At 48.0% G+C, this 25,915-nt stretch overlaps 2 protein-coding genes across 4 annotated transcripts; one reads left to right on the top strand and one right to left on the bottom strand.

The window, feature by feature from the left end:
• The first annotated feature begins 1,566 nt into the window (after positions 1 to 1,566).
• LOC307205274 (proton-coupled zinc antiporter SLC30A1-like) lies at positions 1,567 to 5,776 on the top strand. Its single transcript, XM_079957462.1, has 2 exons — positions 1,567 to 2,975; positions 5,043 to 5,776. The coding sequence occupies exons 1-2, from the start codon at positions 2,435 to 2,437 to the stop codon at positions 5,756 to 5,758; spliced, it is 1,257 nt and encodes a 418-aa protein (XP_079813588.1). The 5' UTR covers positions 1,567 to 2,434; the 3' UTR covers positions 5,759 to 5,776.
• A 1,821-nt stretch (positions 5,777 to 7,597) lies between these two features.
• On the bottom strand, positions 7,598 to 19,978 carry LOC307205617 (uncharacterized protein). Of its 3 annotated transcripts, none has more exons than XM_079958241.1 (7): positions 19,724 to 19,978; positions 18,320 to 18,344; positions 17,222 to 17,275; positions 16,344 to 16,418; positions 10,682 to 11,587; positions 10,341 to 10,543; positions 7,598 to 7,749 (listed from the first exon to the last, which is right to left on the bottom strand). In XM_079958241.1, the coding sequence occupies exons 5-7, from the start codon at positions 11,502 to 11,504 to the stop codon at positions 7,636 to 7,638; spliced, it is 1,140 nt and encodes a 379-aa protein (XP_079814367.1). In that variant the 5' UTR covers positions 11,505 to 11,587; positions 16,344 to 16,418; positions 17,222 to 17,275; positions 18,320 to 18,344; positions 19,724 to 19,978; the 3' UTR covers positions 7,598 to 7,635. The 3 variants fall into 3 exon arrangements, with proteins under 3 accessions (XP_079814367.1, XP_079814366.1, XP_079814365.1); XM_079958240.1 differs by having other exon boundaries at positions 10,341 to 10,612; positions 19,724 to 19,977; XM_079958239.1 differs by having other exon boundaries at positions 10,341 to 11,587; positions 19,724 to 19,976.
• Between the last annotated feature and the right edge of the window lie 5,937 nt (positions 19,979 to 25,915).

Genomic DNA, 25,915 nt, shown 5'->3' with positions numbered 1-25,915 from the left:
TTCATTCGCATTTTCTCTTTCACTTGCTCATTCATTCATTTACTGGCTGCAAGGGTTGGGAACCTCTGGCATGCAGGCCAGATTTGACCCTGCACAGATCCCAATTTGGCGCAGGGGGGTCCATTTCCCCCAGCCTATACCCACTTGCCCATACCTGACACCGCACGAGACTTCAGGTGTGTGGCAGGACCAGTTGTGCAGCTGGGTTTCATGTAGGGAGCTCCATCATGCAGCTGATCCCAGAAGAAAGCAGCTTTGCCAGCCCTATGCTGGGAGCTTTACTGAGCATAGGGCTGGCAAAGCCTCTTCTGCGGTTCCCAAGAGCTGCACAAGGGACTTTTGTCAGGTGAGCAGGATAACATGCCCATCAGTCACCTGACATAATGATGCCAGGTGATTGGCAGGTTGGTCAGAGTCCTGCCAGGCAAAAACACCCAAGGAAGGTTTGATGCAGGGACGGTGAGGGTTGCAGCCAGACCCAAGGTCCCCTAAGACCATCAGAAAAGCTCTGCTGGGTCCAGGCCCAGACGGGGGGGGGGGGGGGCATATGGGCCACTTGGCCTAGGCCTCCGACTCCAAAGGGGGCCTCGGTCAGCATATTCACAATCACATACTCACTGGGGCGAACGCACTATTGTACATCTATATTTTCCAGTTACAGATAGGTAGCCGTGTTGGTCTGCCATAGTCAAAACAAAATAAAAAAATTCCTTCCAGTAGCACCTTAAAGACCAACTAAGTTAGTTCTTGGTATGAGCTTTCGTGTGCATGCACTTTGCTACCACCTCCTGAGTAATACCCCTCCCCACCTTCTCACTATATAGAAGGGTCTGGTGACTTCTGTTTCAGTGTATCTGAAGAAGTGTGCATGCACACGAAAGCTCATACCAAGAACTAACTTAGTTGGTCTTTAAGGTGCTACTGGAAGGAATTTTTTTATTTTGTTTTATCTATATTTTCCATTTTGTCTTTATATGCAGATATGGTTCAAGCCTTGAAATAAAATTATTTGTCAGCATAACTTTTGTGAAAATTATTTATATACTTACTTATTTATAAGACTTCAGTTATCCCCAGGGTAAAAAAGGGGGGGGCACATTATCTACCTGGCCCAGGCCTCTGCCTGGCTCTGCAAGGCCCTGGCTGGGTCCAGCATTCTGTTTTCACAGTGATCAGCCAGACCCCCAGATGTTATGTACTGAGTTGAATAGGATCCAAACTGCAGTAGTCTGAATGGTCCTAGAACAATAGGATCCAAAATGCAGCAGTCTGATTGGTCCTAGAACAATAAGATTCAGAATGCAGCAGTCTGATTGGTCCTAGAACAATGCAGCAGTATGATTGGTCGGCAGGAACCACCCAATCCAGCTCCAGATAGAAGTGAATCCACAATCTAACCTAGAAGTTACCAGAGCAAAGATGACAGAAGTTAGGCTATACCTGTCCAGACAGGGGCGCAACTGGGCCACCAGCCAAAGCCGAAGCCACCTGAGCCTCAAGCGACTGCAAAGGATCCACAAGAACCTCCAAGATGCATAGCCACTTCTTCAGAGGGAGTGTAACTCCCTCAAGAGCAGGCAACCCTCCCATCCATCCGGTCTAGAGAACCTCTCACTAACAGTCCCTCAGCCTCGTCTGGATGGAGCTCCAGTTTCCTGGCTCTCATCCAGTCCATTACCAAGGCAAGACAACGGTTCAGCAGTCTACACAAAGCTCAGCCAGGCTGGCAAATGCATTTCTCTGCCCCCACCCCACTGAAGCTGGTGGCGACTGGCATTTGCTAAGCCGTTTTTTTGGCTGCAGAGCAGTCATGGGGATGGCAGCTGTTGGGGAATATTCTGCAAGATCTCGCATACACCAGAACCGTGACCTCGCAAGCCCTCGGGTTTTACCCTAGTAGGGTTTGTTGGGGGGGTGGGGAATCTCTGCAACTCTCCTCCCTCCTATTGTGGCAGGGGGAGAATCACATGCATCATTATGACCTGGTTTCTGCAGCTGGTGGAAGCCTGGGCAGAAGGCCAAAGGCAAGAGAGAGTGTGTATGAAAGAGAGAGGGAGCTGTCTCTTTAAAGGACCCCTGGAATCCAAGGGGCAGTGTGCACTGGTCTCCGAGTGCAAAACTTTATTCAAGTGTAAAGCACACACACAGCGAGAGAGCGAGAAACTGGGAACAGATTGCAGGGCAGAGGCCAGGCCTGGGTCTCTGGCCAAAGGGGGCCAGCAAAGGAGAAACCGGGCAACATCTAAGATTGGGAGAGAGCGTGCACCAGGGGCCGCAGGGCTGGCGGATGGAGGAATAAGCAGGTCTAGAACTGGGCGAGGGGCTGGAGCCAACAGGACGATTCAGAAGAGGTGGGCATCAAGGCAAAGAAGAGGACACAGGTTGGAGGAGATCGGAGGCCGGAGTGACAGCTGACTGGGAGTAGAAGGCAGAGATGGGAGCCCAGCCAAGAAATAAATCCTGGATGGGTGAGGGCTCCTTGCCTCTGTGGGCAGTGGTGGGCTCCACAGGTTGGCCTGTCGGCCATTTCTGCCTCTCCGCCTGCCTCTTCCTGGTAGAGTTGGTAGCCAGCCGGGTGACGGGCTCACTGCTCCTGCTTTCCTGTGCATTCCACACCCTGGGAGGTGCGCTGGCTCTTGCTGTGGCCTTGACCGATGCCTGGCTGACGACCGGAGGACACCCCAGTCGGAGGAATACCTTCGGGTGGGTGCGAGCCCGCATTGCGGGCACCCTGGCCAGCGCCATCTTCCTGAGTGCCCTGTGCCTTGCGCTCCTGCCTGAGGCGCTCCGCAGGGTGGCCGATCCACACGTCACACAGCATGCGTTGGCTCTGATGGGGATCGGGGCCGTGGGGATCCCGATCCACCTTGCCAGGGTGGGACTGCATGGCCAGCAGCCCCAAGACCCGGGCACCAGGCCGTGCTGCAGCAGGAGGAGGGTGACCAAAGGAGACAGCTGTGCCCAGGAGATGGAAGGTGAGTTCGTGCGAAGGAGTGACTGGGGAGCATTGGGACCGGCGGGGCGGAGGGCAGGCAGCACAATGGAAGGCAGAATCAGGGCCAGTAACAGATGGAGTCAAGAGCCCGCATTCTCTTCCCTGCTGAGTTCTACAACGACAACATTCAGACTGAGGAGGAGGAAGCTGGCAGGTTGTGGCACCCTCTGGGTTGGTTGTAAGAAATAAAGACGGGCAGGTATGGCTGGTAGGGGGCAGACTGAGGTGGGTGGGGCAGTGCCCCAATTGCCCTAATGAATCAGCCTGTACTGTGAGTGAGGGGGGCAGGGAAGGAGAGTAGGAAGAAACGAATGGACTGTCTCATGTATAGGCAATGTGGTGCCCTCTGCATGTTCTTGGACTCCAACTCCCATCATCCCTGACTGTTGGCTATGCTGGTTGGGGCTGATGGGATCTGGAGTCCAGCGATCTGTGTAAGGCACCATGTTGGCTACACTTGGGCTATCAAATCCTGGGGTGGAGAACCTCCAAATGTGTCTTGGACTTCAGCTCCCATCAGCCCCAGCCAGCATCGCCACTGACCTGGGGGCAATGGGAATTGGAGTCCAACAGCATCTGGAGGGCCACAGGTTCCAATCCAGTAGTTTGAAAACTGGAAACCTTAAGGAAAATAACAAGGTTAATGCTCTAAAGACGTTTCTGATGACAGCTGAAGAGGCAAGCTGTGCTTATTAGGGAAAATGGCTTGCCTCTTCCGCAGTACCTGCAGTGAAGGATAGGGCTGATCAGCAGAGCCAGCCAGGATAGCCAAATGGCACCTCCATATTCAGAGGCAATCTGCTCTCAACTGCTGTGGAGAAACAACAAGGGAAGGTTATTGGCTTCTCAGAGGCTTCAGGCAGTTCTTTTTTGGAACAGTGCTGGCTCAGATAGACCTTGGATCTGATCTAGCAGGACAAATCTTACCTTCTTTGCTCCCCCAGTTCTCCTTTCTGTGATGTACATCTGGCGATGGCAGAGAAATTAGATTCCTTTTGCATTTTAATGAAAAACGACCCTATTTGCCCTTCTCGAATCAAGACACTAACACCTATCCATAGAAATTTGCACTTCTCACGGTTATGCACTGGACTTCTTCACACCATTGTGCACAAAAATATATTCAGTTAAAGTGTGCATAAAAATGAATATGTTAATGACTCAATCTTAGGGTCATGGGTTTGAACCCCATGTTGGGTGAAAGATTTCTGCATTGCAGAGGGTTGGACTAGATGACCCTCAGGGTCCCTTCCAACTCTACAGTTCTACGATTCTAAACTTGGAAATATTTGAAACGGAGAGAATCTGAACCTGACAAGCTCATCCACCTCTTAATTCCCACATAAGGAAATGTCTCAGGCCTGTCCCGAGGGCTGGATTAACCATTAAGCAAAATAATCACCTGCTTGGGGCATCGAGGGAAGCAGGTCACCACAGAACATTTCCATTGCCAGATTTTTTAACATTAATGGCCACCAATTGCTCAGCTCAGTTGAAACTGAGCTATGCAACAAGGCAGTACTTCTCTATGAAGTACAGAAGCAAACCTGTTACCTAAGGTTAGTTTTGAGGATCTGATCAAAGACTTGGCAATATGTTCAAATAAAGCGGAAGCATACAAAAATGAACATTATTTTCCATCTTACTGTAGGTTTCATTTCATTTCGACAAATTTAAAAAAGGGTTATTATTGTTTATATTTCGAATTAGATATATAGGGGGGCCCCAAAATATTTTAAGTGCTTAGGGCCTCTAAAGGTCTTACAGTGGTACCTCAGGTTAAGTACTTAATTCATTCTGGAGGTCCGTACTTAACCTGAAACTGTTCTTAACCTGAGGTACCACTTTAGCTAATGGGGCCTCCTGCTGCCGCCATGCCGCCGGAGCACGATTTCTGTTCTCATCCTGAAGCAAAGTTCTTAACCTGAAGCACTATTTCTGGATTAGTGGAGTCTGTAACCTGAAGCGTATGTAACCTGAGGTACCACTGTAATTTGGTCCTGCCTGTCCCTTCTCTAAGCTTCTGGTTCTTTTTCCTCATCTACAGATCTGCTGGGCAATGGCTCCTCGGCCAACGGGCAGCCCTGGATGGAGGAGGACAGGGAGGCCAGTCCCATGCCACCCTCAGAAAAATTGGGGCAGTGGACAACGCTTTGCCTTGGTCGCGTGGTCGCCTGCCTGGGCCCTGCGGCCGTCCTTCTGTACTCTCTCATGTTCCACCTGCTGTGGCCTCCTTGCCTGGGCAACGCAGCCTGCCTCAGCCACTGCCCCAGGTCAACTTGTTGGGCCTGGCATACTGCGGAGGCACTGCAGTGGGGACGCGCCCCTTGCTGGCTGCTCTACCTGGACCCTGGGCTCGCCGTGGCTGTGTCGGTGGCCCTGCTGTGCTTGGCTTGGCCGGCGCTGCACAGCTCCGCTCTGGTCCTCATGCAGGCCGCACCGGAAGAACTGGACCTGAGGCTGCTGGAGCTGCAGCTGCGGGCCACGGAAGGCGTGGTGGCCGTGCGGGACCTCCACGTCTGGCAGCTCGACGGGCCCAGCAGCTTAGTGGGCACGGCCCACGTGCACTGCCGGGACATGGCCACGTGCGAGGCTGTGATGGACAGGGTCCAGCGGGTGTTCTGCGAGCATGGCGTTCACGCCGCCACGGTTCAACCAGATCTCAGCGTTTGTCCGCGTGGCGGGTGGTGCGAGGGGGCACCACGAAAGAGGTGTCTGGCCCTGTGCCCTGCCACAGTCATGGAATATGAGACCACGGTGTGAGCTGAACAGATGCACCACTTGGGGGGTGGTTGGGTGGGAGACGAGTGTGGGGTTAGGGGAAGAGTACCTCATAAATTTCCATTTTTATCTGCTACAGACGTCCTGCTTTCTAGCTAGGTGATGTTACGGGTGTCCGCAGTAATACCGTATTTTTTGCTCTATAAGACTCACTTTTTCCCTCCAAAAAAGTAAGGGGAAATGTGTTTGCATCTTATGGAGCGAATGCAGGCTGCGCAGCTATCCCAGAAGCCAGAACAGCAAGAGGGATTGCTGCTTTCACTGCACAGCGATCCCTCTTGCTGTTCTGGCTTCTGAGATTCAGAATATTTTTTTTCTTGTTTTCCTCCTCCAAAAACTAGGTGCGTCTTGTGGTCTGGTGTGTCTTATACACCGAAAAATACAGTAAATTGGTGGAGGCGCGGGGGAGATTTGTGACTTGTAACCACAGGTTGTTGACTGGACTATTTGCAGCCTTTGTGCGACTGGGACACATGCACTGTTACATGGTACTGAAGAGAAGCAACGAGAAATAATGGTGGGCTGTTTCCTCTTGGTGATTTAGTGTTTAATATATATCTCCGAACAAACTTCTAACAAATTGCTTGATTTGTGCATTTAACAATAGCAAAGGGAGGCACCAGAAAGGCACAGCAGCTTCAATTTCATAGAGAATCATAGAATTCTAGAATTGGAAGGGAGCCCCCCCCCCCAAAGGATCATCTAGTCCAATCCCTTGCAATGCAGGTGCCACAGCTAAATAGCCATCAATCTCAGTTCAAAAACCTGCAACGAAGGAGAGTCTACCACCTTCCAAGATAGTCTCTTCCACTGCCAAACATCATCCATGTCCTTCGAACAATGAGAGGGCGCGATACTGAGGTTCCTGGGAATCTCAGCATTCTTTCTTTTAGATGCTAGTTTCTAGTTCTCATGATACAATTTGCAAAGTGAATTATGCAAATCAAGAGAAGTCCACCAGATATGAATGAAATATTTATATAGGCCACAGAATCCTCCTTTATTGCATGCAGAATCATGGGCATTAGTTTCAGAGGTAGGGTCTATAGTGGTACTTCGGGTTAAGAACTTAATTTGTTCTGGACGTCCGTTCTTAACCTGAAACTGTTCTTAACCTGAGGTAGCACTTTAGCTAATGGGGCCTCCTGCGGTGCGATTTCTGTTCTCATCCTGAAGCAAAGTTCTTAACCCGAGGTACTATTTCTGGGTTAGCGGAATCTGTAACCTGAAGCGTCTGTAACCCAAGGTACCACTATAATCCAAGGAGGGATGGGGGGGGGGGAATTTGATTCAGTTCACATTTAAAGGCAAATGTACCTAATTTGCACTTTCTGAAATAATCTGAAAACTGAAACACAGCAGTCCTTTGAAACCCACGCCTCACTGGATTTTGCAATGCAGTAAAGAGAGCATTAAAAATGCATTTGTTTGCGGAAATAACATGGAGGAAATGCTTTACAAAATCTGCACTAAAATGCTGATGACGTTATAAAAATGTTCACAAACCAAAGTGGAAATGTGAATAACTGAATTCACGACTGGAAAAATGAGAAACTAAGATAAACCAAAACTCACAGATTTCCCCATCCCTCTGATTTAGTTGGATACCACCCAAAGGCCCTTCACCCCACTTCCCGCCTTCGTGTGCCGAGTTCTGATGCTGCTATTTCTGCTATAATGTAAACTGCAAACAGGGCAAAGGGAAGAAAAAAAATGTGGGACTGATGTTTCTAATACCTGATTCCCAGGATTGCAGCAGGGATGATTTCCTCCCCACTCCTCACCCCACACCCTGATAAAGCAAAGAATAATACAATCCTATAGATTTTCCAATTTTTTATTATTAATATTATTGCCAGCTAGGTGGGGGATCCTAGTTGAGGAGGGCAGGGGGTTATCAAGGATCGCCCAAGGTCACGCCACCTTTTCGGACGATCCCGGCATAATCTGCTCTCCAACGGCCCCTTCACTTCCTGAAGGAAGAAGGAAAGCGGATCAGCAGGGCACCCACCCAGGAAAGGGGTACTCAGGGAGGGATGTAGGAGAAATTTGAATCAGCTTGCAGATCTATGGAATTCACACTTCCCGGAACAATAAAGGTAAAGGGGTAAAGTGACCCCTGACCATTAGGTCCAGTCGTGGCCGACTCTGGGGTTGCAGCGCTCATCTCACTTTATTGGCTGAGGGAGCCGGCGTACAGCTTCTGGGTCATGTGGCCAGCATGACTAAGCCGCTTCTGGCGAACCAGAGCAGCGCACGGAAACGCCGTTTGCCTTCCTGCCGGAGTGGTTCCTATTTATCTACTTGCACTTTGACGTGCTTTCGAACAGCTAGGTTGGCAGGAGCTGGAACCGAGCAAAGGGAGCTCACCCCATCATGGGGATTCAAACTGCCGACTTCTGATCGGCAAGTCCTAGGCTCTGTGGTTTAACCCACAGAGTCACCTGCATCCCTTCCTGGAACAATACGTGAATTAAAGCACAGCCACCCTTAAAAATTTCCGCATTTCGCAGTGTAGTTCTCCAGCCAAGTAATGTGAAAACACCAGGGTAACGTGTGCATAAAGATGCATGTATCGGTGAATATAAAAGGCACAAATGCAGTGCATCAGGGGAAAAAGCTTTGCAAAAATGTGCACTGCATCCAAAAGAATGCAAATTAAGAGGAATTCACACGAAGATGCTGGTGAATTTTCAAGAGGGCGTTTAAAAAAACAAAATAGCAAACTGATGTGGAAATGTGGAGAACCAAACTTAGGAAAAGTGAGAAATTCAGACTGGCAGGTTTGGCCAGCCTAGTAGTCGCAACTCAATGTTGCAAAGTTTTTGGGGGGCAGAAGTTGTTCCACAGTTGTGGCAAGTGCAAGGTGTGGTTGGCACAAGCCATTTGGCCGTCCTAGAACAGCCATCACTTCAATGAGTAGGCCAGGAGGCCCCACCCGCCATTACTTTCTCTGCTTCTGGAGGGGTTTCCCCGCCCTTAAAAGCAGAAAGAAAGAGTGAGAGGCTGGACTGAGACAAAGGAGGCAGCAAAGTGTATACTGGACGGCGGCTGAGTGACAGGTCCCTCCTTTGCAGCTAATCTAAGGGAACAGCTGTGTGGCATGAGATGCCCTCTCATCTTGGCCTGAACAGGGGCCCACTATACTACTGGATCTGATCTGATGGCGGAAGATAAGGCTATCTACAGTGGCGTAGCGTGGGGGGGGGGCACAGGGGCAGTTGCCCTGGGTGCAAAATTTGTTAGGTAAAGGTAAAGGGACCCCTGACCATTAGGTCCAGTCGTGACCGACTCTGAAGTTGCGGTGCTCATCTCGCCTTACTGGCCGAGGGAGCTGGCGTACAGCTTCCAGGTCATGTGGCCAGCATGACTAAGCCACCTCTGGCGAACCAGAGCAGCGCATGGAAACGCTGTTTACCTTCCCGCTGGAGCGGTACCTATTTATCTGCTTGCACTTTGATGTGCTTTCAAACTGCTAGGTTGGCAGGAGCAGGGACCGAGCAACGGGAGCTCACCCCATCACAGGGATTCGAACTGCCGACCTTCTGATTGGCAAGCCCTAGGCTCTGTGGTTTAACCCACAGCGCCACCCGCTTCCCATGCAAAATTTGTTAGGGGTGCAGAATTTCAACACCAGGTACTGCCTCAGTACAGCTATGCACTTCCATTGCTGAACTCTGTTTAAAACAGCTTCTCCATGCGAACCAAGAAGTGGTTCCAGACAACAAAATAACTCCTCTTTTTTTTATCTCTGCGGCTGTGACGCAGAGGCCATTAGTAAGTTCAATGCACATGCATATTCTGTATGGGCACTGGCAGCCCACGCTACGCCACTGCCTATCAATCACTAGCTGTGTTGGCTATTATCCCTCCACTGTCAAGAGGCACTCGGCCTCTGAATGTCAGGTGCTGGACACTACAAAAGGGGAGAGTGATCTTGTGCTGAGGTCTTGTTCCCATTGGGGCACCTGGTTGGCCACTGTGAGAACAAGATGATGGATTAGATGAGCCACTGGCCTGATACAGCAGGACTCTTCTTATGCTGTTATGGAGAGTGGGGAAAGAGTGCTGGAGAAGTTGCAAGAGTTTAGCAGGAAGTTTCAAGGCATGGGCAGACTGGAAGCATGTCCACCCCAAAATCTTTGTAGAACAAACAAGTACAGTACTGAAACTGGGGTTGTGTATGACAGCCCCGACACCATCATGAGCACAAATAATCATGAATGGACATTAAGAAGGATGTCAGGAGGAACCCTAAATTGGTCAATAAATTTCAAGCAAAGTGCAAAGAACTGTTACTGCCATTTAACCAAGTGGCAGAGTTTTAATGTTTGGATTCCCTCCTGTATGAGTGAAAAATAGGAGTATTAGTTAGGGGTGTGACCTGGAGAGAAGTGGTGTGCCTGGGGAGGGGTCAACCAGAGATGCCTGGTCTGAAGTTTCTCATCCCTTCTCTAAAACGGGGTGGGGTGAACCCTGGGCCTGCAAGCCTAATTTGGCCTCCCCAAGCAAATATTTCTGCCCATCACTTCAAGACTCTACCAATCCCCCAGCACCCCAATACCTGGTTGTCTTGATGAATGTGGGCCTCCCTGGAATGGGGGCTTCGTCGTTCACTGATTCTTGCTCCTGCAGCATTTGTTCCAACGTTAACACTTGTCCCGATGCCGGATTTGATGCTGACTGCTGTTCTAGCTCCTGCAGTGTTTGTTCCACTGTGAATGATCTTTCCGACGCTGGATTTGACGCTGACTGCTGTTCTTGCTCCTGCAGCATTTGTTGCACTGTGAATGATCTTTCCGACGCTGGATTTGACGCTGACTGCTGTTTTTGCACCTGTAGCATTTGTCCCACCGTTAACAGTTGTTCCGATGCCGGCTTTGATGCTGATTGCTGTTCTTGCACCTCCAGCATCCGTTGCACCGTTAACTGTTGCTTCGATGCCGGCTTTGGTGCTGCTGGTCACCCTTTCTGCGCCTGCAGCATCCGTTCCACCGATGATGGTTGTCCGAACTCCGGCTTCAGTGCTGATCAGCCTTTTTGCACCTCCGGCATTCGTTCCACCATTAATGGTGGTGCAAATGCCGCCTTTGGTGCTGTTCACCCTTTTGGCACATCCAGCATGCGTTCCAGCGTTGACTCTTCTACAAACAGCGGTCTTGGTGCTGATCAGGCTTTTGGCATCTCTGGCATCCGCTCCACCATTAATGGTTGTCCAAATGCCGCCTTTTGTGCTGACCAGTCTTTTGGCACATTCAGAGAGCGATCCAGCGTTAACTGTTGTACAAGCAGCGGTCTTGGTGCTAATCAGCCTTTTGGCATCTCCGGTATCCATTCCACCGTTGACGGTTGTCCGCACTCCGACTTCAGTGCTGATCAGGCCTTTTGCACCTCCGGCATCCGTTCCACCGCTGACTGTTGTACGAAGGGTGGCCTCGGTGCTGATCAGCCTTTTGGCATCTCCGGCATCCGTTCCACCGTTAATGGTTGCCCAAATGCCGGACCCGGTGCTGATCAGCCTTTTTGCACCTGTTTCACCGTTGGCGGTTGTTCCAACTTCGGCTTCGGTACTGATCGTCGTTCTTGCACCTGCACCAGTGTTGACGGTTGATGGTCTGAAGCCCGCTGCAATGATGGATTGGTTTCTGATTTGCCCATCCCTTGGCTTTCTGTTGACGACTGCGCACCCACGATTGCAAACGATTCCAGTTCTTTTGTGGGATTCCATTTGCTCTTGGTCTTCAGGTTTGCTCTGAGGCCAGTGCAGATTTTTTTCACCTTATCATTGGTGTCCACGAACCCCTCGCCATTCTTAAAGGGAGGGGAAGGGAGACGCATTACTAGTCCCTCTCTTAACTTTTGCAGAACAGCCCCGCAGGGCAAGGCTTCACAGTGGTTAGAGCAGGAGGGAGGGAGACCCAGTGGCCCTCTGGGTGTTGTTGGACTTCAGCTCCCATCAGCCTCAGTCAGCAGAACCTGATGGAAGTCAATGTCCAGCAACATCTGGAGGGCTGCAGGTTCCCCCATCCTTCAGTTGCAGTGTTATAATGTGATGACTGCAGAGACCTGGGTGCAGTGCCCTGCTCAATGGGTGACACTGAGCCAGGCATTTCCACTTAGACTAACCTGCCTCACAGGGGTGTTGCAAGGATGAAAGGGGGATCATGTGCCACAGTCTGAGCAACTGGGGACAAAGGCTTAAATCCCATGCTAGTCCTACTCAGCATAGACATATTGACATTAATGAACAGGTTGGCCTTAGGTTCATTCATTTCAATTGGCTTTCTCTGAACAGGACTAGCATCGGATAATACAACCCAAAGAGTGGTTAGGAAAGTTTTTGATTTTGATTTTTTAAAAATGTCCAGAAGAGTAAAAACCGGAATGAATGGATGCAGCATGGAAAGTGATCCCTCCTTCCTATAGTTTTCTTTGTGTGGGGGTACGGCTATCAATTCTCAGGAGCACATCACTACCAGTCACATGAACCAATCAGATTAGCAAGATGCAGCTAAACCACACAGGAGCTCCTCTCCCACAATTTCAGTTCCTCTGCAAACTGAATTAAGATGTGCACTTTTCTAACGGTGTCATCAGGGGGTGGCTCAGGGGACTTTAAAATGAGGGCCCTCCCTCATTTTAAAAACTTTATATATTTACAGTATTTTACTTTGCTTGCAGAGCAACTGGCCACTGTGCAAAGTGCAGTCCTAATGGAAACCTGGTCACCTGCTGTTTACATTTGCTCAGAAGAACCCTATGTATTTTTGCAATTAATAGTGTGGGCTTGATGCCCCAGTCCTTCAAGTGTCTAGCAACATCTCTACACTTTCTGAACATGAGTTGTTGTAAAGCTCAGGTCTGAGGACTTGCATAGAAATCCTGTGTTACCAGAATTCACCCTAGCTCTTACTTAGGCCTCCCAAGATTTGCCTCTAGACCCCACCAGGAAGCCAATATTTATTTATTTTTTAATCGCAAGTGTCAGGGACTCAGCGGGAGCGCAGGGAGGAGAAGAGATGGAGAGCGAGGGGGAGCAATCCGAGGGCAGCGTAGGAGAATATGACAGCAGCCCGAGAGATTCCATGAGCCTCTCCAGCGAATCGGAAGATTCACAGAAGGGGGCGCCGATGGGCAGGGCAAGGGGCAAGCCAAGGGGGACACTCCAGAAGCAAGGGGCCAGCGGGGACTCCCAGAGCAGCAGTTGGAAATCAGGGCCAGCTTCCCCACCAGAGCGCAGTGGGGGGGAGGAGTTCCAGGTGTCAGAGCCCACATATGTACCACCAGCGAGAGAAGATGAGTCAGGGTTGACCACGCCTCCATCGGAGAGCGAGTTAACGGTCAAGAGGAAAGTTGCAGGCTGGGCGCGCGCGCCAAGTTCAAAGGTACAGGCGAGCGGCACAGAAGGTAGCCCGGATAGGGAACCAGGTCCTAAAGCCCGCCGGAAGGAGGGGCAAGAATCGTCAGGGTCAGCGTCAGAGGAGTCCAGGAAAGATGAGACCCTAGCGGGCAGGAGGGCCCAGAGGAGAAAGGAACTTAGGAAGAGGTGGAGCAAGGCGAGAGTCTTAAACTGGTGTGGAAGGGGAGGAGACTCAGACGGGACTTCGCCGGTCTAAGGTCGAGACGTAGAGCTGCACGCTGCGGCTTTAAAATGGAAACTGAATCTCAATAAAGACTTATGTACATAACTACAGCCTAGCGTTGGTCCTCTGTGAGCTGGGACCTGGAGGCAGCTCTGACAGCAAGCTAATAGAAAACCAATTGGTTCCATGTTTTATTGATGTTTACTATGGAGTCGGATTGACAAATTGAGCGAAACTCCCAAAGAAACTGAGCCAGTCTCTCACACACGAAACCACCTGCTAGATCAAAGAGGAGCTTCTCCCTAAACCATTGCACTTTGCCAAATCTGAGCTGCTGGATAGCTCAGGTCAGAGGTCGTGCAAGAAAACATTGCAAAACTGTAGGATAAGGAAGAGTATAAAGGGAAAGATAAAGGATAAAACGAATTTGAATGAGCTTGCTGAAAAAACTTTTAAAGTGGAATACAAGAAGGGAAGGCGGGACGAAGCAAGGAAAATAAGGTTTTGAAGACTATTAGAATGAACCAGAGTTTTTTTTTAATGTTTCTTTTATTATTATGTTGAATCTTTTGTATGTTTTTGTTTTATGTTTTTTTGATATTGTTTGTATTTCTGATGTTTGTTGTTTGTTGTTTCGAAGTTTGCTATATTTTGTGAAACTTAATAAATATCATTTAAAAAAAAAAAGAAAAAGAAAACATTGCAAAACTGAGGCTCCTTCGGGGCTCTCCAGGTTAAGAGATCAGTGGTTTGTAGACAGATAACCACAGGACAAAGCCTCTTGATCCTTTCAGGGTGAGAGTCTGTATTGGCGAGTGGTAGAGTGTCTCTTTGGGTGAGAGGCAAGGGGAAGGGGAAGCAAAGCCCCAGGTGAGAGGTGGGGTGGTCTCTGGCTGGGATGGTTGAATCTTTCTTTGTGTTGTATCATTGTGAGTAGAGGTGGGTTAAGGGAAGCGAGTGTCAAGGCCAGGAACAGAAAGGAGAGGCATGGGACAGTCACCCTGGTGATGCCAAGGGGAGCTGTTAAACAGTATATCATAGAACTGTAGAGTTGGAAGGGAAACCAAGAACCATCTAGTCAACTCCCCTGCAATACAGAAATATAGATGGTCTCTTGTCATCTCATGAGTCCTTTTTTTATGCCAGCAGGCTGACTGGCCAGTCATTTAAAATATTATTTTGTACTTTTTATCGTGGTGTTTGATATATCAGTGTATATATATATATATATATATATATATATATATATTGTTGCACATTGCCCAGATATTTTATGATATGGTGGTGTGGGTGGGTGGGTGTATATTACATAAAAATGGAATTTTTAAATAACAAAAAATAGTAATGATAAATCCAGATTATACGTAGAAAAAAGAAGAAGAGTACAGGTTGGCATTTTCATGATGAGAGCATCATCTAGATGCTGTGAAATACCTCCATACAAGAGCAGCAATGATTCCAACAACAACCGCCTATCTGGAAGTGGTACCTGGAAAAACTCTTATCTTATTTGGGCTTTTTCAAACGTTGGGGAGGTATGGGCACTAGGGGGCACCTCAGCTCTAAGTATTCAGCTTTGTTGTTTAGTCGTGTCCGACTCTTCGTGACCCATGGACCAGAGTATTCAGCTACCTCATAGAAATGTAGATGGCAGGCAGAACATCCCAGCTGGCAACTCTGGAAGGGAGCAGGAGTCATATGGACATATGTCATGGGTACATAGCGGTTTGCTGGCGGTGCCGCTCCAGCACCATACGGACTGTGCCGGGATCCCTCCGTCGCCGCTACAGCCGCGAACGGAGGATCCTCTACATGTGGCTGTAGCAGCGCCAGAGGGATCCCACTGTCATCCATATGGCACTCAAGCAGCACTGGCAGCAAACCACTATGTACAGCGCATGTGTAGCATCGTTACATACAGCACATACATGTCACACCACACATGCGCTGTACATAGTGGTTTGCTGCTGGTGCTGGGATCCTCTGCTGGCGGCTGCAGCCACGAACGGAGGATCTTCACATGTGACTGCAGCGGCGCAATGGCTGCTTGCGCTGCTGCAAGCCCCTGGGGGTGCCTTCTTGTCACCCCCCCAGACATGGCACCCGGGGTGAACTCCCCCCCCTCCCATTGCGACACCACTGATTCCTCGGCATACCACTGTCTTAGGTTGTATGTTTTTGCGACTTATGGCAGAATCAAACCCATATGCTCTCAGAACTCCAGAAATGTGCTATGTGGATGTGTTAGTACGGCTGCGTACAAAGCATTTGTTTGTTAATGCACATTTCTTGCCCTGCCCAATAAACCTGGGAACTGTAGTTTATCCCTCACAGAGCTATGAATCTATGGATCTATAATCTATGTTAAATATGTATTCTATAGTTAACCTCCTTTTTAATGTTTAATTTGAAATCTTTAAGACAATATTTTAGTTTTGTGTTATGTTGCTTTGATTGTATACTCCATGGGTAGGCAAACTAAGTCCCAGGGGCTGAATCCGGCCCAATCGCCTTCTAAATCTGGCCCGCAGACAGTCCGGGAATCAGCATGTTTTTACGTGCGTAGAATGTGTGCTTTTATTTAAAATGCGTCTCTGGGTTATTTGTGGGGCATAGGAATGAGTTCATTGCTCCCCCAAAAATATAGTCCGCCCCCCCCCAAGGTCTGAGGGGCAGTGGACCGGCCCCCTGCTGAAAAAGTTTGCTGACCCCTGTATCTATTTGACTTTCTTGAGATTGTATTATTTATGCTTTATTGATATAATATGCTACAAACTGCTTTTTCTTATAAATATAAAGCGGTACAGACATTTAAAAATAATATAATATAATATAATATAATATAATATAATATAATATAATATAATATAATATAATATAATGAACAAACTACGGTTCCCAGGATTCTTAGGGGGAAGCCTTAAATGTACAGTGTGTACCAGGTGCATGTGCCAAATCAGAGAGCCCATTTTGGTGGTACTCACCGTCTTCGAGTGCAAAACCTGACCGGATGCTGGAAGAACCACCTCAAAGGCACCTTGACCAGCAACTTCCCCACCCTGGATTGGAGTCAGGAAAAGAAGAGAGGAAAATAAAGAGGAATAACTGGGAGGAAGGCTTTGGGCCTGTCACTGTCCCTCAGTCTAATCGACCACACAAAGTCATTATGAGAATAAAATTGGGTGTGCACAGTGGCGTAGCGTGGGTTGTCAGCACCCGGGGCAAGGCAATTTGCGCCCCCTAACCCATGGATTTGCACCCCCTAACCCTAACCCCCAGATGTTGCGGCCGGTGCGGCCGGCCCCCCCGCACCCCCCCCCCGCTACGCCACTGGGTGTGCACTTGCGCCCACAACTCCCTCTCACCGTAATGTACCTTACAGGGTTGTTGTACACTTAAAATGGGGTGGGGTGAGGCCAGTCACTGTCTTGGGTTAACCTACTGCACAGGGTCATTGTGAGCATGTAATGGGGCAAACCTTGGGCCTGTCACTCACACTCAGCCTATCCTACCTCACAGGGTTGTTGTGAGGGTCACAGTGCATGTGGGGAAACCTTGGGGGAAAGGGCGTGACATAAATGGAATAATAAACATTCCTGTGCTCACACCGAAGATCACTATTCATGGTCACACCAACACCATACATTGAAGGCACAATTATAAAGCACTTGGCTTCCCCCAGAGGATTGTGGGAACTTCAGATCCTTTAAGGATGCTGCGAATTGTAGCTCCACAAACCTTTTGGGGAAGCCACGTACAGAATTTTAAATGTATGTTGTGGAGGGCACCGCAACGCATCCCAGCTCCCTCCTATCCCCCAGGTGTTATCTCCTCGTCCCACCTGCAGAGGCACGTCACTTACAATTTCCAGCATGTTCGGGAAGCATTTTTCCAGGAGCTTTTTAATCTGCAAGAACTAGAGAGATGAATCACAGAAGAATGTAGTCAGCTCTTTTTCTTTCTTTCAAAGCAAGGCGGCAGGCGGAGGTCTAATCCCACATCCCACATTGATTTTAGAATGCTGTATTATTTTACCGTTGTTAGCCGCTCTGAGCCCAGCTTCGGCTGGGGAGGGCGGGATATAAATAAAATTTTATTTTTATTATTATTATCCTGTTGAGGAAGCAGCGCTATGTGCCCTACCCCTCCTCATTGCACCTCTCAACATTGGGGTTTAGAAAGGAGGGGTATTTAAGAACATAAAAGCCTGGCTGCCGGTTCAGTCCAAAGGCTCATCTGTTCTCACAGTGGCCAGCTAGATGCCTCAATGGGAAGGGAGCCCACAAGCAGGACCTGAGTATGATAGCATCTCTCCCCTAACTTTTTGGTACTCAGAGCCCTGCAGGATCAGGCCAAATCGGGATCAGGCTGGGTCAGTGTTATGTACTACTGAGTTAAATAGGATCCAAAATGTAGCAGTCTGACTGGTCCTAGAACAATAGGATCCAAAATGCAGCAGTCTGATTGGTCCTAGAACAATGCAGCAGTGTGATTGGTCTGCAGGAGCCACCCAATCTGGCTCCAGATGGAATGAATCTACAACCTGATTGGCCTACGGGAGAATTCCGGAATTAGCCAATCACGTGCAGCCCATTGTGTAAATAATGTATATAAAGCAGATACTTTGAGGGGACTTTCATTCTTCCTCACCACTATGAGCTGAATAAGGAGCATGAAATCCACTCTCGACTCTGAGTATATTTCAGTCAGATTCTCACAATGGCCCGCTAGATGCCTCAGGGAAGTCTGCAAGCAGGACCTGAGTAGAACAGCAGCTCTCCCCTGTTTGTAATTCCCAGAAACTGGTATTCAGAGAATCACAAGATTTGAAGGAGACTAAGGAAACACAAAGGGCATGAATTGGGGGATTCAGTAGTGGTGGGGTGCTCAGGGCAGAATAAGCGGGGGGGGGGGGGTGATATTTGGGAGGAGGAACAACTCTCCTGCAAGGGACACTTACCCGACTTTTGTACCCTCATTCGGCTCTAAAAGAAAACAAAAGAAAAAACAAATGGTCTGTTTGTAAAGTTGCCAACGTTTTATGATTCTATTTATTTTATTACCAGCAGCCTCATACCCAGATTGGCTGAGGAATTCCAGGAAACCAAAAGAACCAGCACGGTTTTGAAATAAGTGCAGATTTGAAAAGTTCCATCTGCAATCTTGATTCAAAATGGTGCCCAACTGTATTACAACACGGACGGAAACTTGCGCCTTGATCTTAGGAGCCGCATTATGCAAAATTGAGTTAAAATATATTTTCACCAAAGACGACAAACAACTTTCCAAAATATGCAGTATTATTGCACACCACCCCAGTCTCTGAGTGGTTTGAGGGGTTCCAGGGTTTGGTTTCTTTGGAATGAGGGACAGCGGAGGCTGTGGTGTCTTTAGGATTTATGGTTTATTTACACCTATATACCACCTGAGCCTATGATGGAAGGGTTCACAGCATTATTAACACCCCAAGAGGATCTTGTTTCTCTTATAGCTAAAGTCATGGATTCAAAGAGAAACCAAGCATGCCTCTTTCTCTTTCTCTCTGGGTTATTCCTCTACGTAGCTTCTACACTCACAAACCTCTCAGGCCTTTTGTTTTATTAACTTCCAGGCAATTGAGAGAGAGGGGGCTTATCCTTTCGCCTTCTGGCACAGAGCCACTTCCTTTGTTACCTTAAGGACCTATACTTAGGGAGTCATTATAGCCCTTGCCTGTCTAATTCAGCAGTTTGAATCATTCCTTTTGATCTAAGAATTAGAAGGGGCTCAAGCATACAGTCTACCTCCCCCAAACTCACAACAGTATAGACTACATTTATATCCATGGGTATCTGAGGAGGGGGGAGGAATGAGAGGCAGTTGGGGTCCCCCTTCCCGATATACCATAATCTCCACATTCACAGATTTCTTTTATAGTACATTTTCAGCATTTGTAGAACCTGAGCTACAGGGCAAAATGTACAGGCACAACTTGTTTTGTGATAAATTATCCTGCTCCTCCCACAAAAAAACTTTTAGTACTTTATGTTAACCCACTCCCCCCAAAAATTGCAGGTGGGCGCCCAAGTTGATACCCCACATTTCCTCCAAAGGGCTAAAGTACATGGTCCTCCCCGCTCCCCCATTTTATCCTCACAACACCCCTGTGAGTTAGGTTGGGCTGAGAGACAGCCATTGGCCCTCAAGGATCCTGAGTGAGCTGCACAACTGAGCGGGGATTTGAACCGTGGTCTCCGGGTCCTTGCCCAACCACTCTTGCCACACCACCACGCTCGCTGTATAGTGGCGGTGGGTAACAGAGGAGCACATCCTCTTGCGGTCAGACCCGAGGACTGACCGATCAATGCACACTTCCCCGCCTCACCAGTAGATGATCTTCACTTTGAGCAACCCGGGTGCAGATACGGCTGCAGGTTTCTGCTGTTTGCTCCCCATCTGCCTGGATGGGGATAAATGAAGCAAGAGCCTTAAATTGGTGCTTGGAGGTCTTGTGCCAAACTGGGAGGACCTCCCTGAGAGTTTTGGTCAAGGGGGATAAAAGGGCTTGGGGGGGATCCGCGAGAGCGTTAGAAGATGGCGGCACCGGAGACCCTCCCAGGCCTCAGAATTCACGTTCCTAAGCAACCTTCTTGACTGTTCTCTCTGTCCACACACACGACAAAGGCCACATTGATGCCATGCATTTAAAGCGCTAGCATACTGCTTTAGACAATCGTGGCTCCCCCCCCCCAAAAAAAAAATAATTATTGATTCAGGGAGCTGTAGTTTGTTAAGGGTGCTGAAAGTTGTTAGGAAACCCCCATTACCCTCACAGGGCTATCATTTCCAGAGTTCCCTGATGGTCAAACCACTCTGAGAAATTTCAGCTCTGTGAGGGGAATATCTGTTAAGTATAATTGGTTTAATTGACAATGGTTAAATGTGCATTGGCGAAAGGCTTTAACATGGGGATTTTCCATGGGGGCTATGTTAGAAGAGCACTCTCTGGTTGTTGTTCTCTAGCTAGCTAACAGTGTGAGTGAGCAACCTTAGGTCAGACGATTAAGGTATTGAATTACAAATCGCCGTTTTGGTTCTTTTAGACTCTGTGGAGTAAAAATGTGTAAGACTCTTCTGAAGTGAACAGCTTCTCTTCTCTTCTCTTCTCTTCTCTTCTCTTCTCTTCTCTTCTCTTCTCTTCTCTTCTCTTCTCTGTAAGCAGCTCCAGGCTAATGGAGGCTGGAACAGGATGGTGTTATTGTTATGAATTGAAGTTCTCACCCTGGCCACCAGGAGTATCATGTAGATAGTTTTCACTCACGTCCACGTCAGTTATTTTAGGCGGGAAACCCTGGGTTGTTGTTGCTACAATGTTGACAGCCGGCTGCCTATAAAAGCAGGCCGGCTGAGCTGTTTGCTGTTCAGTTCTGTTCCAGCTTACAAATAAAGAACTGCTTTGGAGAAATCGCTGCATCATCTGCTATGTCTACCCACTATTTAACAGTTATGATCTCAGTCCTGTTTAAATAGGGCTGCCATGTGCCGTCGGAAATGGTGTCCGTGCGGAAATTGTTGAAATGTCTGGGAAAATCCGGGCGTATGGCAACCCATGTTGGAATGTGTAGATTTTGGCGAATATCCTCAAAAATACCTCTCCCCCCCCCCATGTTGAAAGAAAGAAAAAAAGCTGAACAACTTTTGTATCTGGATTTTCACTTTTAGACATATGGTAACCCTCATTTAAAGTTATTTCTGAAAATACTGGTTTTTGTTATGTTTTAAAGAAAGTTACACAAGTAAACTTTGAATAATATTTTCATGGCTTTGGCCAATGCTTCATTCCAAAAGGACTTCGTTTTCACTCATCCAGTTGCTTCAAACTGCACAATACTAATATATGCAATAATCTATTTCACTCTGGCCCTTGGGAGTCTCCGCAGGTCACTCACCGCACTGGCTTAGCTTCACTCCCCCCCTTAAGTGTTTTTTTTCCTGGCTGGAACTCTAACAATGCCTCTTGCTTGCCTGGGTAGAAGATAGAGAAGGGTGTGGGATTAAGGGCTTGTCCACACTTCTGCATGTCCATTTGGTCCGCCTCTTTCCCCAGGAAAACCCACTGCTTATCTCTCAATCATAACAAACGTCAATCCGTTTGTTCTGATTCAAGGGCAAGTTTTGAAGAGCCTTATGTGTGTAGAAACTACCCTACTCTGCAAAGGTAAAAATTACAATAGTTGCTCTGCCCATTTTGTCTCTGGCTCCCTCAGCTGCACAGCAGGTTACAACCATGTCCACATTTCAGTTATAGGAAATGCTGGACAGCATTCAGGGAAGGGTTGGATAGAGACAGGGCACCAGAATTTTAAGGCTGCATATACGCCATACATTTAAATCACTCTCCCAAAAGTAGGATCCTGGGGGCTGTAGTTTACCCCTAATAGGGCTACAACTGCCTTAAAAACAACTGTTTCCATAATTTTGGGGGTGTTTGTGTGCTTTAAATGTACTTCAAACAAGCAGCACGGCCTGTCTACTCAGTCTAATTTGCACAGAAAGGGTGTGGTAGAAATTTCATACCCCTTTTTGGCTGCCAGGGGGATGGAAAAGGACAGACTAATGAAGTTTTAGCAACAGCCGTAAGTTCTGACTCCTTCCCAGACTGTCTGAGTTGCAGAACAAAACACTCAAATGGAATCTTGTTTGTAAAAGCTCCAGCACTTGACGTTCATAATTTTAATGAAGGGCATATAAACATCCGTCCATCTGAGGTGGGTGAGATTGGCTTGGCTTCAGTCAATCCTGAAGAAATATGTGCCTGGGGCCCCAATGTGATGGTCTCCAAAGCCCCTCTGGCTTTTTGACCAAGGAAAATAGGTACCGAACAGAAGCTTCCTTCATAGACGGGTAACGAGTGAACAAGGAACTTCTGTAAGAGGCGATGGCGGAACCCACTGAAAGAATTTTTGGAATGTCACTTTCCTTCACACTAGACTTTCCAGGCCGTTCCAGATTAGAACATCATCGCAATTCTTCATGTATTTATAATCTGAACTTCCACAAAAACGTATCAAGGTGGTAGGTAGCATATTAGAATAAAATCAGGGGGCTGGTAGGAATCCCATAAAACACCATTAAAAAAAATCAAAATGAGAAAATGCATATTTTATAAAATATATAGTGGTACCTCGGGTTAAGAACTTAATTCGTTCTGGAGGTCTGTTCTTAACCTGAAATTGTTCTTAACCTGAAGCACCACTTTAGCTAATGGGGCCTCCTGCTGCCGCTGCACAATTTCTGTTCTCATCCTGAAGCAAAGTTCTTAACCCGAGGTACTATTTCTGGGTTAGCGGAGTCTGTAACCTGACGCGTCTGTAACCCGAGGTACCACTGTTGTGTTGTACTAGCAGTATTCTCCCCAGAAGGAAGGTGGTGATGGGACACATCAGCCAGGGCAGGTAGCCCATCTAGGAAAAGAAAAAACTCTTGATACTAAACCTCTGCTGCCTTGTGGGATGACTTTGGGAAAAATAAAAGGCTAAGGAAAAAAAACCCTACAAAATCTGGAGTAGAGTCCCTAAGGCAGTAGGATGGCACCTTCTGGCAACTCCTGCAGCCAAGCTGGTGCCAAACTGGACCCTGGATAGGCACCTGGAATCTCACACCAGGCAGAGATTGGGGTAGAGTGCGACATTGGCGCCTCCTTAGCATCTCAGAGAGAAGGGTGCTTCTTGATGTGCTAGTCTTCTATGTGCAGGGATGTCGATCCGTAATTTGAACTGCCCCCTGCAGACCAAGGCGACATAGCCCAGTCACAGCTTTATTGCCCCAGTGAGAGAACGAAGCTAATTCAGACTTGATATCTTGGTAGCAAACACACACAAGCTAAACAGAGTTTGTTTTGAGTCAGGGAGAGGACGGAGAATCAAAGCGGCTTTGTATGCCACCTGCTTGTGGCTTGCTTGCCCAACTGGCAATGGTTTCTGCATTCCTTGATCCTCCAGTGCTAACATTGCCAGGCTAAAAATAAGAGCGTAATGCGGACCGCAAGGCAGTTAAGTGCAAATATAGAATGTGTATGTGGAGTTAGAAAAAGCGGTCTTTATTTGCATGATTATTGGGACGAAATTGCCACTCTGGCGGGGGAAATGGGGACATTCCAGGGTAAAATCAGAAACCAGGATGGCTTTTGTTATTCTGGGATTCTCCCTAGATATTTGGGACACTTGAAGGCTATACTACTGGCATTTAGAAGCATTAGGTAAAGGTAAAGGGACCCCTGACCATTAGGTCCAGTCGTGACCGACTCTGGGGTTGCGGCGCTCATCTCGCTTTATTGGCTAAGGGAGCCGGCGTACAGCTTCTGGGTCATGTGGCCAGCATGACTAAGCTGCTTCTGGTGAACCAGAGCAGCGCACGGAAATGCCGTTTGCCTTCCCGCTGGAGCGGTACCTATTTATCTACTTGCACTTTGACGTGCTTTTGAACTGCTAGGTGGGCAGGAGCAGGGACCGAGCAACGGGAGCTCACCTCGTCGTGGGGATTCGAACCGCCAACCTTCTGATCAGCAAGTCCTAGGCTCTGTGGTTTAACCCACAGCGCCACCAGCGTCCCTTTTAGAAGCATTACAATATCCTATTAATTTGGGGTCCTCTTACTCGTGCAGCTGATTGGGGCATTGGGCTTCCACCCCCACAGCCTGTGCTGACTTTGAGGGTTGCCATACTTTGAAGAGTAAAAACCAGGATGCCCCAAACCTGTTGAGCTGTTTTTTTGAAGTCCCAGACATATGGCATAGATACAACACTCTCAGTTCCAGGGGTTGTTTTGAAAAATTCTCTTCAATGCAGAAATAAATAGTCATTTATCCCTTTTGATCGAGTCATCTTCCAATTCATGTTTCCATGTGATCAAGGAAAAATCCCAAATCTGTTTACGGATGGCAAGCTGCACTTGGGAATTAGACTTTTACATTCCTGCCAAACAGCTGTCTTCCTAATTTTACTGGAAGTCTCAGCTGGGTGGAAGGGGAAAAAACTTGATATGAAAGAAGCAAGGAAAAGAAAACAAAACCCCCTATGAATGGAGCATGGGAATGCTCTTCTGATGCCAACAAACCAATTGAGATGCCTCCAAGTGAATTTGCTCAATGAAGCCTTTTTTAAAAAAGACAAACACACAAACAGATTTGCTTTATAAGGAGGATTGATTTCCAAAATGGTGGCTTCTTATCCCTCACATCCCAGAACAGGGGGAAGTTGAACTATACACACTGTGTGAAGTACTTTCTTTTGTCTTTTGCCTGTCCTGAATTTAATTCCACCCCAACCAGGAAATTAACTGGTTGGCCTGGGCCTAGTTGCTGTCCCACAGCGCAACCTGCCTCACAGGGTTGTCAGTGGGAGGTTAAAAGGAGAGGAAGAATCAGCATGTGGGCTACCTCCACAGCTCTGGAGGAAAGGGAGGATAAAAATGTAATAAAGAATGATCTCTTAAGTCCTGCTGCAAATAAGGCTTGGCTGGGGCGGCCTATGCGTAAGGGCTAAAATAACATTATGGCCGACTTGCAATTAGATGTTGAGAGGAACTGTGTGGGGTACGCACACAATCATCTTTGAATCTGTTATGTACTGAAGTTCTCACCCTGGGCCAGCAGGGGGATACTGTAGATAGTTTTCCCTCAGGTCCACATATGCAAATAAGGGATTGAAAGTGATGTTCAGTGATTGGATAGTTACAGAAAATTGCTACAGTTGCATTGTAAAGGTAAAGGTGAAGGGATCCCTGACCATTAGGTCTAGTTGTGACAGACTCTGGGGTTGCAGCGCTCATCTCGCTTTCTTGGCCCGAGGGAGCCGGCGTACAGCTTCCGAGTCATGTGTCCAGAATCACTAAGCCGCCTCTGGCGAACCAGAGCAGCGCACAGAAACTCCGTTTACCTTCCTGCCGGAGCAATACCTATTTATCCACTTGCACTTTGACGTACTTTCGAACTGCTAGGTTGACAGGAGCAGGGACCGAGTAATGGGAGCTCACCCCGTCACGGGGATTCGAACCGCCGACCTTCTGATTGGCAAGCCCTAGGCTCTGTGGTTTAACCCACAGCGCCACCTGCGTCCCTCAGTTACGTTGTACTGGAGCTCTATATAAGCAGGCTGGCTGAACCCTTCAGTTCAGTTCTGTTCAGGCCTGTGAATAAATAAGAGCTGTTTGAAGAATCGCTGTGTCGTCTGATATGTTCACCCACAACTTAACAGAATTAGCTGCAGGTAAGGATGGGACAGAAACTGGATTAGTTTTTAAAGGCTAACCTACTAGATTCACACTGATCTGAAACAATTTGTGAACTGAAACACAACCCTCCATCAAAATTCACAGCTCTCTGAATTGCATAATTCAGTTCTCCAGCTAATGAAAGTGTAAAAAAGATGCATATATTGGGATAAAGTGTGCACTGAAATGCAAAAGAATACTTGGTCAAACTTTGGAACTCACTTCCACAGGAGGAAGTTATGGCCACCAACTTAGAATGGCTTTAAATGAGGATCCAACAAATTCATGGCTACTAGTCATGATAGCT

This window comes from Podarcis cretensis (assembly GCF_951804945.1).
Source record: "Podarcis cretensis genome assembly, chromosome: 16".
NCBI classification, from domain to species: domain Eukaryota; kingdom Metazoa; phylum Chordata; class Lepidosauria; order Squamata; family Lacertidae; genus Podarcis; species Podarcis cretensis.
This window is presented reverse-complemented; position numbering and strand designations above follow the sequence as displayed.

Excerpts from the sequence above, each read along its gene's own strand:
- LOC307205274 (XM_079957462.1), top strand. The coding sequence starts at position 2,435 with ATGGGAGCCCAGCCAAGAAATAAATCCTGGATGGGTGAGGGCTCCTTG. Across the intron at positions 2,976-5,042 it reads CTGTGCCCAGGAGATGGAAG|ATCTGCTGGGCAATGGCTCC; the intron begins GTGAGTTCGTGC and ends CCTCATCTACAG.
- LOC307205617 (XM_079958239.1), bottom strand. The coding sequence starts at position 11,504 with ATGGAATCCCACAAAAGAACTGGAATCGTTTGCAATCGTGGGTGCGCA. Across the intron at positions 7,750-10,340 it reads ACATTCATCAAGACAACCAG|GAAGTGAAGGGGCCGTTGGA; the intron begins GTATTGGGGTGC and ends TTCTTCCTTCAG.